The sequence below is a fragment of the Gymnodraco acuticeps genome, unplaced genomic scaffold (assembly GCF_902827175.1).
Source record: "Gymnodraco acuticeps unplaced genomic scaffold, fGymAcu1.1, whole genome shotgun sequence".
Classification (NCBI taxonomy): domain Eukaryota; kingdom Metazoa; phylum Chordata; class Actinopteri; order Perciformes; family Bathydraconidae; genus Gymnodraco; species Gymnodraco acuticeps.
The window spans coordinates 90,863-102,921 of NW_022991578.1; the positions used below are offsets into that span (position 1 = coordinate 90,863).

General features: G+C 40.9%; 1 protein-coding gene across 2 annotated transcripts; it reads left to right on the forward strand.

Annotated features, from left to right (window-relative positions):
• Positions 1-217: 217 nt before the first annotated feature.
• Positions 218-11,814, forward strand: LOC117533700. 2 transcript variants are annotated; one of them, XM_034197600.1, is made up of 3 exons: positions 218-417; positions 1,988-2,206; positions 11,625-11,814. In XM_034197600.1, exons 1-3 carry the CDS (start codon positions 267-269, stop codon positions 11,702-11,704), a joined length of 450 nt encoding a protein of 149 aa, XP_034053491.1. In that variant the 5' UTR covers positions 218-266; the 3' UTR covers positions 11,705-11,814. The 2 variants fall into 2 exon arrangements, with proteins under 2 accessions (XP_034053491.1, XP_034053490.1); XM_034197599.1 differs by lacking the exon at positions 11,625-11,814 and adding an exon at positions 2,866-3,562.
• Positions 11,815-12,059: the final 245 nt, after the last annotated feature.

The following is a 12,059-nucleotide window of genomic DNA, read 5'->3' on the forward strand; positions in this document are numbered from 1 at the left end:
CGGGGTGAGTATCTGAGGATTTCATCGGAGGATGGTCTGGTGGTTCCTCGGTTATCGCTCCTCCATGATCGCTCCTCGCTCCTCGATCCTGGGTCCTCCGGCAGAAATAAGAGCCATGGGACGGTACTCAAGATGGCGCAGGCAAATCAACTTCCGGTGAGACCGAGGACCGAGGAGCGAGGAAATGAAAATAGTCGACCTGAGAAGCAGCCCTGGTCCTCCGCCTCCTCCGGCGAGACATAATACGCCTGAAAGTGCTCCAGACGATGCCGGCGGCTGAGCCGTGGGAGCATACGACAGGCATTGCAGGCCGGAGACTGGGTCAGGCCGTCCGCGGTCACTCAAAACTGAGGTGGTGGGGATCGGCACCTGCGATTAAGCCAGGGCATGTAGGACAAAGCCGGGGCTCAAGGAGTGGTGAGTCCATGATTCAATTATCTTTCTCTTTCTTTTCTCGTTTACGTCTCAGTTGTTTTATCCTGCTCGCTGAAGAGAAAATGATGACAGTCAGGAGGCGAGGCCGCCTTTTATACGGTGAGCTTGCGCGCGCATTCAGGCTACGTTTATAGATATCTCAGTAGGTGAATGCTTGCATAGTATGGTTGAGAGGTAGTACCCATAGAGTCCAGTAGAGGGCGGAGCCTGTGTGAGATATAACACAAAAATACTGTTGTTATACTTTTGTTTTTCTCCAAAACAAATCGGTGCAACTTTCCTGCACAACACATAGTTACAGTTGTGTAAACAACAATGATGCCTCTGTCAAATACAGTAAATGGAAAGGAAAACTTTGAGGAAAAATAAATACAAAACATATTTTTACAAAAACAGAGGAAAACAAAGTGCTCAGGCAGCATTTGACCAGCAACTGGGTCTGAACACAGCCCCTCATCATCCTGCAGAAGAAGCATCACCTGTAGGCCAGATGGTCAAAACAGCTCCAACCGTTATGCTGCAAATAACTCTTCATCTGACTTCAGTTCATCCTCTCTCTCATCTTCCCTCTACCTCTTCCTCTTGCTGCTATCCATATATACAGGCATGTGTATTTGTTGATTGGTATGTAGCATTTTTAATGGCAGTGTTTTGAAAATGGCAAACAAGTGAATATGTCAGATGTCTGTGTCTGACTTAGGGAACCATGTGCAGTGTTTTGTAAAGTTGAATTGCAAATTGGGTGCAGAGCTGGACATGTGTTGAGAGTTTTGGAGATTTGAGCTGAGGTTTTGCTCTTAATAATATATAATAATAAATAATTGTGCTTTATGTGAGATTTTAGTGTGTTAGCAACTCAAAAAACTGTAATCTCAGTATTGTATCGTATTTAAAAAAACAAATTCAGATCTCTGCTTTATTCTTCTGGCACATGAATCCCGCTTGTTTTGTGATATTTTATGAATAGATATCACAAGCTTGACCGATACATTATCCAACATATCAGCTATGGAAGACATGAGGGGAATGAGTTCCACTACAACGACTCCCTGAAGACGCTGTCTGTCTCATACTTTGGTGAGCTTATCACATATGGTGCATGGCATTGAGCCTCATGCAGCTATATGCTCATAAATATATTTGTATCTTCTGTTAAAAGACAGGAAAAGACAGTACTGGTATCACAGGAAAATAGAAAAGCATCTCAGAGCAGTATGTAGCTATTCAGAAGCTGAACACATGCAATATGATCCTCTGAGGGTGATTATGATCATAACTAGAATACAGAGACTAGAATACTATTTCTTTAATAATCCAGTTATCTTAATACACCTAAAACATATAATAATATTCATTCAAACTGTTTAAACCCTATTATCATTAAACTTGGTGTGGAGCAAACAGATATACTGCAAATAATTGTATTCTTGTAAAGAAAGGCAAAATAGAGGAAAAGAGGAAGAAGTGTGAATACAAACAAAGATAAGAGGACTTTGGTTTTTCTGTCACTTCCTGCTGTGGACCATTGATCATTGTGTCCCCCCCCCTTTAGTTCATGACGAGTGGCCCCTCACAGTGGTGCATTACCACTGCAATCCAAACCAGTCCTTCTCTACCGTCCGCGAGCAGAGCCTGGGCGCTGAGGGGCCCCTGCAAATCTGGGTGGAGAGCCCCTGTGCCTGTCCAAACACCTGTGCCATGGGGGATCTGGGTCTGGGCACCATCTTCCTCATCATCCTCTCCATCAGTGCGGCTGCATACTTTATCCTTGGTAATGCTTTGTCTTATAGTCCGATTACATAATGCCAATATAGTATAAGAAACAAGCAAACTCTAAAACACCTCTTCTCCAGTCTACAGACCCAGAGGTAGGAAGTAACTAAGTACATTGACTCAAGTACTTCAGTACAACTTTGAGATACTTATACTGTAATTGAGTATTTCCATTTTTTGCTACTTTGTACTTCTACTCCTCTACAGTTCAGAGGTACATGGTGTACTTGTACTCCACTACATGTATTGAATACCTTTAGTTACTTCACAGATGTGGATGAATGATGTGAAATATAATCAAGTGTTAAATCAGACTTTAGTTCCACCTGGAGTAAATCCACAAGCTACCCTGCAGTATACAAAGTCATTCAAACTAGCTGCACCTTTACCAGCTTTGAGAACACTTTCATGATCAATCATTATAAAACATATCATATATATTATTCTGAGATGGACCAATCTGCACAACGACTACTTTTACTGTCGCTACTTTCACTATATTTTGATGAGAATACTTTTCTACTTTCACTTGAGGAACATTTTGAATGCAGGACTTTTACTGTAACAGAGTACTCTGGTACTTCTACTTTAACTCAAGTACCAGATCTGAGTACTCCCCCCCCCCCCCCCCCCCCCCCCCCCCCCCCTGTCCCACAGGCTCCTGTGCTCTGAGGCCTCTCCGCAGCAGCAGTGGGGTGCAGATGTCTCCGGAGCACAGTGTGTGGTGCATGCTGTGCTACCTGTGCACTGAGAGCAGGCCGCCCTCCCGACCCTACACACACCTGCCACAGTGAGCAGGCAGCTGCAGGGGGGGGGAGGCTGGAACACTGCAGTACATCTCTGCAGGTCATGTGATTAATATGTCTAAAACATTATTTTGTACTCATAGACCTTTAAAGACAAAATACTTATTTAAAATGTCTTATTTAGATACACTTATAAGAAAACATACTTTCCACAAATACTTTAAACAATTGATGATCAATTTTTTGTAGACAATTGTTTCACTGTAGTGCAAAAGTCAATACATTAGGTTTATAGCACATTAAAGCACTTCATGTATTCCCAAATGTAGTAAAGAACACATCCAAACTGTGCAAAGGCTGCAGTTAAAAACTAGACAACAAGAGTTAGTTTTTGTCTACTTACAAATGTTTAGAAGGAACAACCGTACCGGTCATGAGGCCTTTGGGAGTTTTTCATGGATCCAATTTGATTTGCCTGGCTTGGTATAGAAGACTAACACAGTTAATATATTTTATTCCAGCTTTTCAGGTATGACATATGTGACTGTATTAAAACCTTTTTACGAAGAAAACTTTATGGATAGATCATTACCAACCCAGTAACCCCAGGAGAACTGCGCACAGCAGCTGAGGCCCTCTGGGCGGGGCCCCCTGCGCAAGGCGGGGCCCCATGCAGCCTGCGTGATTGGCCTGTAGGGAGGGGAGGCCCTGGAACCACGGCAGACAGTCCAAAACTGGATTTGAACGGGTCCCATAATAAGAAGTGGCCAGTATTAAACTGTGTACATCCCTGGAGGTTTAGGGGATAGGAACACTCAAATTTAATGGGTGAAAATTGCTTGTGCCCATAATGGGCAGCATTACCCACATGCCAGCTAAGGTCAGAAGAGCTTTATTTAACAGCTGGTCTTATGTCTGTGACCCCTCCTGTTGTTCATTGATAAGCCTGAAACATGCACTTGTCAAGGTTCAGAGGCACATTTTGCAAATATGGCAGTAGCCATCGATCATCTTAAGATAAGATATACTTTACTGATCCCAAGTTGGAAACATTTGCGTTACATCAGCATGTGTAACAGTTGTTAATATGCAGTGGTGTTTACAACAACCACACACCTGAGGAGCGGGGATGGTGGGATCTCCTGGGAAGTGGTCTCCTCTGCTGAAGTCCTGCAGGAGCACAAAAACATAACCAGCAGATCTGTAGGAGGCCTTTACACTCTGCTAACTTCTGACTCCTAGAGGACTCTCCGCGCTTCCAGTCTTTCCTGAATATAACATGGACCTGTACAAATATGGCCACTTTCTGGTTGAAACTGCCATTTTTGATCCTGAAAATGTCAGAAATTGACTCAGTATCCCGAATAAGCCCCAAAACCACACGCAATGTTCCAAATCTGCCACCTCATTTTTTAACTATTGTCCCCAGGATATAATGCCATTAATACTAATTTACGCAACTTGTGTTCTTTTTGCAGTTTCTATGAGCTGGGGACCTGTACTATTTCTATCATAAAACCTTGGGGTACTCAACATTTCCAGGTTCCCATAGGACTCTATGAGCTGTCAACTATACTATTAAAGTTATGATTACCTACAAAAATATACTAATGACTAACATTCTATTTCTGTTACTCAGTACCAGGCAAAGCTCACCAGCAGGGGGGGCTTTGACTATGTGTAGCTTTATCACAGCTTTTTAATGACATTTAATCATCTTTCTAAAAAAGCGGCTGGATACTGCTTGACACATTTTGAACATACAAATATAAAGTAGTGCAGCTTTAACAGACTGACTGACTTCTAAAGTGTTTTGGGTTTACTAACAGCCCTGTGTCTTCCTCCACCTACATGATGTTTCAGAACATCTTGGAACTTCTCTGGCCTGTTTGTTGCATGGAGTGATTCCATGGATATAACAGATCCCATTTAGACCCAGTGGGCATGCCCTTACATGCACCCCAGTTATTGTAATTTATTGGGAAAATATGTTTTGTCTCCCCACCCTCCGACTGACATCACTTCTGAGACCAGCCTTGGAGCTCTGTTCCAGATTTTGGAAAGGAGGGTGAAAACCGAAGGTGTGACGCGGAAGATATTATCCGAGGAGCAGCTGGTGAAAATGATGCAGATGGCTGCCCTCCTATGACTCAAACCCCACCACTAAGAACTCCTACCTCATGAGTAATGGCTCCTCTCTCTCAGCGTTCTGCTCCTCATCATCACAGAGGAATGAAGGCAGATGGAGTTCTGAAACCATGGCAGCGCGGGGATGTCCGTGACGAGCCTGCCTCTCTTTGCAGGGCATTGTGGGACATTCTGGGAGGAGATGCAGATGTCATGTTCAGCCTGCCAACAATCCAAACAACAACAACTGTATCACCAGAGGATATCCAACAGGCAATTACCCTAACTGTACCAAAAACACTGCCGTCAGTACAAATAACACAGCAAGAATAGAAAAAATAACAACTTTCATGTCAATTGGCAATGAAATTGGATTATTTGTTTGTGTCACCAGAAATAAGTACAGCTGCTCCTGCACAAATCCAGAGTAAGAATTCCTATTGGCATATTGTCTGGATATGATTATGGAGATCTGCAGGCAGATGGAAGCTATTGTGTGAGTGTGTACAGTATGTGTGTGCTGATCAAAATGGCCTCTCGAGTGTTTAGCAAATCTAGCAATCTATTAGAAAGCTGCAGCTAATTCAGAACGCCGCTGCTCGAGTCCTCACTAACACTAAGAAAGTGGATCACATCACTCCTGTTCTGAAGTCTTTACACTGGCTTCCTGTGTGTCAAAGAATAGATTTCAAAATACTGCTGCTGGTTTATAAAGCACTGAATGGTTTAGGCCCAAAATACATTTCTGACCTCCTGCTAAATTATGAACCATCCAGATCTCTCAGGTCTTCAGGGACTGGTCAGCTTTCTGTCCCCAGAGTCAGAACTAAACATGGTAAAGCAGCGTTCAGTTATTATGCTCCAAATATCTGGAACAAACTCCCAGAAACCTGCAGGTCCGCTGCAACTCTGACTACTTTTAAATCCAGGCTGAAGACTTTTCTTTTTGTCGCTGCTTTTAATTGAACTATTCACATCTTAGACTGCACTGTAACTTTTATCCATGTATTTTTTCTTTTAATGTTTATTTTATTAGCTTTTCTTTTTAATCACTGATTTTAAATGCCATTTTCTTAATCTCTTTCATTTTTTGTAAAGCACTTTGAATTGCCTTGTGTTGAAAAGTGCTATATAAATAAACTTGCCTTGCCTTAGCAGTGTGAGTAAACAGCAGCTTTGTATCCCCCATTATCCATTTAAGCAACACATAGTTAGACCACAGAGGATGATACTGTCGGTTTCAAAAAGAATCAATCAAATGTGGTTTTGGTTTGATTGATTATAACTGTAGTATTTATCAATACTAAACTGCTTGTCTGTAAGATACCCTTACATATATATATATATAAAAGAGTGTTGGATCAGAATCTTTTCAAGCTCAGATTCATTTGTTATCCCCGTCTAAATGGACTCCTGTGGAACTATGCAAGTCAGAGTAAAATGTCAACAACTGATTACTTTGGTTTATAAATATTCTGACAGATTTTCAGTAACCCTTATTGCTCAAAATTACAGCATGTCCTCCAGCAGTGATAACACATTGATTTTGAATTAACAGCGTTGGATTGCAAGTTAGAGGAAGTTCCTCTAACAACATGGGAAAGGTGTGGATCAGACAGACACATGTCAGCAGCACACTGTGTCAGGACAGTAAGGCCGAACATACATACATTACATTATACTAAACATAATAAAGGAGGGTGGGCATTTCCTCCACATGGATACATGAAAACAGGAACACTTTCTGTGACACCTGTAAAGAAATCTAAAAAGACTTATGATGTGTTACAATCTGCTTATAGCTGTATATTCACCATCACTCAGAATGGTTAACAACAGCTAATGTGAGACGATCTCCCGTGAATGCTCCGTAAAGCTATGTGTTGTGATGTGTGTGTTTGCTTCCCCTGTTGCGGGTTCTGATCGCTCAGTGATGATCCTAATACCTCTACAATCTGTGGAATCTCAGCTTTAATCTGATATATTGTATGTGCAGTTACAATAAGTAATAAGGGTATTTCTACCTTGAGTTCTGTGCTAAGTGCGTTAGCATTTTTTTTGCTCAGGGCTCATTTAGATGCTTCTTGTGAGACTTGTGTTTTGTTTTGGTAAAAATGGTTCGTATTGCAGTTAGCTGAGTTTCTTCCCGTTAAATGGGTATGACATATTAATACGTTTTTAAATATTAAGAAGCCCTGAGACACAGTGTCGTGAAAAAACTACCCGCAGGACCCGGATTAGGGTCCTGCGGGTTTAACAGGTTAAGAAAAGTGTCTATATTGCACATTGTTGTTTATTGTACACAATCTCAACAGTACAATATTATAGGTAGACGTACTGAATGAATTCTCTTCATGGTTTATATTTTGACTACTTTAATTCTTCTTTATTTTAATTTAAATACATTTATTTTTTAATGCGGTAGGTGGACACCTGATTTATTTAACCTGTTAAGCCCCGAACCTGTTTTTCAGGTCTCAGGCTCAAAAATGACATTCCCAGAACAAGTGACTATATCTTCACTTCTAAAAGGGGTACATTAATAATCGTTTTTCTCAAAGCAATGATAAACCTGTGAGTTGGGTGTAGAAAAGTCAAAATCAATATAGATGTTTTTATTTTAAAGTAAATTGATTGAACATAGTAAAAAAACTGTAAATGATATTGTCCGTCCAAAAAAAAAACATTACTTATAGTGAAAACTACCCTTGAATGATGGGTTAGTAGACTAAAAGCTTTAGGAATCCAAAGTACAACATATAATAAGTACCCTGTATCAAGATTGATGCAAAACAAGTGAAAATTGACCTTTTTAGAGAGATTTAGCAAATAAAACCTACTTCTGGGGTCATTTGGGTGCATTTGACCTATCTCTGTCCCCCCTTGGTCGATTTTGATGATTGACATATCTTTGTAACTGTTAGAGCCAATGGAATCGAGGGGAAGTTCCACATAGACACACGTTACCCAGCGCCATATAGATAGAAGAGTTACGACATTTGGACCTGTTTTTTTACAGCAATGGCGGATCATGGAGCCCTCAATAGTTCCCCGGAAGTTAGCTTGCCGCTGACTTGCGGGGCTATCTGCGGCTAGCAGCACAGTAGAGTTGCAGCATAATAGACCGTTCGTGTTGGACTTTTAAAGGTAAGAAGACGTTTAAAGATTTATATTGCGGATATTATCAGCACATCTGAGTCAAATTTACTACACATGTGTATTAAAGGATGTTAGTGGATTATCCCTAAATCAGTATAATTAGGGAACGTTTACAGATAACAGATTAGGCTAGGATTCCAGATAAAGTTAGCAACACACGTTAACCACGAACAGCCTATTAATCCATTCTCCTAATGTTACACACGCGTGTGATTGTAGTGGGTGGAGGTGGTGAAATGAGGATATCCATCTTGGAGTTCAAGCTAGTATATTATAGTTAACGTTACACAATAATAAGGAAGAGAGCTATTTTTGTGATACATCGCTATTGATATGGATTTAGAGTGCATATTTGAGACTTCCAAACAGTAAACAAAAGGAGTGTTTTTAGCAGAGCCATATTGTCCTTGTGATTCTGTTAATTATTACCTGTCTGTATTATGTTGCAGCTCAGCTGATTTTGGATTGATGGCAAAGGGAGAGGGACTTAAGTGAGATTGAAAACACAAAGTAAGTTTAAAATAGGTCAGCAATTTCCCATCCTATAGGTTGCTAGATGTATCTAACCCTTTCTCCTGTCTCCCTCTCTCAGCACAAGAACCCCACGGGGATTCAATGGAGCCTGAAGACCTGCAATGAGACCCTCACCCTGCACCTGAGACTCAACTCCCAGAGCTTTGCAAGCCTCTCCCTGTTCCTTATTTTGATTAAACAGACATTAAGCTTCCCAATGGTGTGGTCTTCGTTTTGTGAAAAATATGATTACCTCACACAGAGTTGGGTGTAACGCGTTACTGTAATAATATTATTACTAACTATGTGTTGCTACTCCGTCGGTAACGGAGTAGTGTAACGCGCTACTTTTGTAATTCAGTAATCACACTACAGTTACTAACATTGCCCCGACACGCGTTACTTCGTTACTTACTAAAATCAGTCATAATCAAACCTCAACAAACACCTGCAAAGAACACATGCTAAGGTGAAGCTAACGCACAGCTATTTGTTGTTTGTTTATATCACTAGTCTGTTCTTCTTCTCTGTTTTCCGGTTGTTGCCTGTTTTGAATGACAAATACACACTACCGCCGCCTGCTGGTAAGGAAAGTTATTGCCACTCACGCATGCGCAGTTCGTACGTGCTCGGCTGAAGTCTTTGCGGTGTCTGGTTCCAGTGCAACACATGGCCAACACGCAGGAGAACAGGCCGACGCAACAGCGTGAGCAGAGATAGACTGCGCAAAATATACAGATAGCAGGAGACAGAGGACAGCCACGGTCAGATAGGAAAACATTCAGGATCTGGATCAGTCTTATGCGACAATGGAAACTGAACTAAAGAGAACATTTGAAACTTTAGCAGTCTGCGTGATCTGCCTGTAGGGAGGGGTGGGCCGGCTCTGCGAGTAAAGTAGCTAGCGAGTAAAGCAACGAGTAAAGTAACGAGTAAAGTAACGAGTCTACTTTATGTAGAGAGTAACGAAGTAGTGTAATATATTACTTTTTAAAAAAAAAGTAATATGTAATCTGTAATATATTACTTTTAGTAACGACCCCATATGTTGTTGCTGTTGTTGTCTTTTGTGATAGTTAAATTGCTCCTGCTGACTTGAGCCAGCCATTCTTTCCTCCTCTCTGTGTCAGTGGGGAAACTTTGCATTCATACTCCTTTCTCTGAGCGCTTGGAGCATCCCCCGGCAGCACAGCAAACCATGGGGGAGACTATATGCCAGGACAACACAGAGGAAAAGGCACAGACAAACTGCATGATATGCTATTCAATGTTTATTGAATTCCATTTATTTACATGGATGTTCCTAAAACAACACATTTAACATCATCATCATCATCATCATCATCATCATCATCATCATCATCATCATCATCATCATCATCATCATCATCTGCTGCTGCTATGCTTTGACTCATTGTGCTGTCAGTTGACAATCATTGATAGGCACCTGTGGGTCTCCTGTCCTTTCTGAAAGTCATAAAGATTACATTAGTACTTTAGATTACTTGTGTCCTCAATTACCAAGGGATTACTGAAACCACCATGAATGAAATAAATGGTAGAAATTAATCTAATCTGAATTTTGAAACCTTCCTCCCCTCCCTCTAAATATATCAATAAACATTAGGATGTGATGCTCCTGACTACCATACAGGTTTAAGAAGATAATATTTGTTTTTAAGAATTCAAAGCAATAAACAACAGCAACAGGGTCTTTAACCAAGGCAACGTTAGCCTAACTAATGTATATTTTCTAGTTTTTGTAATGCTATTTTATTTCTATTTAAGATGTTTACATTTTCGATTGTTTAACTCTAGTCTAACTGTCTAATGTACAATGCCTTGTCTTTTGCTGCTGCAGCGTAAATATTTCCCCAATTGGTATCAATAAAGTACTTCTTATTTTATCTTAATCCTCAAATATTAGCACATTTTACTTAAAAATCAAACAAATATTGATGTAACTACATACACATATCGATATGTTGTATAAATATTGCAAATCAAAACCTTTATTGACCACTAATTAGTTACCAAAAAAAATCGTTATTCAAATGGCCCGCCACAAACTTCCGGAAACTTTCTGAGTCTCTCTGAACCACGTGACGATCAAGCATTTTGGACTTCCGTTGTCGTAACTCTCTCTCTACATGGCGCTGACGTTACCAAATAATAATGAGTGAGAGTGATGCGTAGCCAGAATAGCCAAAACAGGAAGCTGTCATACACTATGGAAGCTATCATTACCAGCTAATATGAAAAGTCCGTTTTTTACATAAAAATTGAATTATGGATTATCAAAAACATTTGAAAAGTGACAGACACATTGGATTAACCTATGGATTAACCTTCAGCCGCGTTTTTATCGTTTTAATGCCATTGAAAACAACTTTTGATCAGACTAACAGCTAAATGTAAGCATATCTCAGTTTTTTGCTACCTAAAGCTACGTCGTGTGTTGTCTGGTTTTGCTTCCCCTGTTGCGAGTTCTGATCGCTCAGCGATGATACTAATACCTCTAGAATCTGTGGAATCTCAGCTTGCTAACAAAGCTTGTTTTTGAAGATCCAATAAGTAATAAAGTATTTATACCTAGAGTTCTGTGCTAAGTGCTCATTTAGACGCTCCTTGTGAGACTTGTGTTTTGTTTCTGTAAAAATGGTTCATATAATCAGTTAGCTGAGTTTCTTCCCGTTAAGTGAGTATGACACATTAATAGTTTATTATTCAATAATTATTTATTATTTTAAGAAGCCCTGAGAAACAGTTTCGTGAAAAGAAACGGGGGAAAAAGCCCGTAGCCCCCGCCGGCGGTGGTCAAACACAGCAGAAAGATTTTCTGAGAAATTCTCAAATGATATTATCTCATAGTCCACAGAGGAACTCCCTGCAGTCTCCTGCACGGGGTCCACCTGCAGTCTCCTACACCGGATCCAGCTGCAGCCTCCTGAACCGGGTCCAGCTGCAGCATACCTGCACCGGATCCAGCTGCAGCATACCTGCACCGGATCCAGCTGCAGCCTCCTGCACCGCGTCCACCTGCAGCCTCCTGCACCGGGTCCACCTGCAGTCTCCTGCACCGGGTCCACCTGCAGTCTCCTGCACTGGATCCACCTGCTCCACTCTACGTGGCCTTGGAGACGTTACGACTTGGAGGCTTGTGTCTTCTTTCATTGTCACCCATCTGGATGTGAAAGTCTTACACATTGCATATTTACTAAGAAGAGCTTCCTGTATTGAAGGAATAGTTATACCACACCATATGGTTGACACATTTCATGAATGTATTGAATACAATTGAAACAA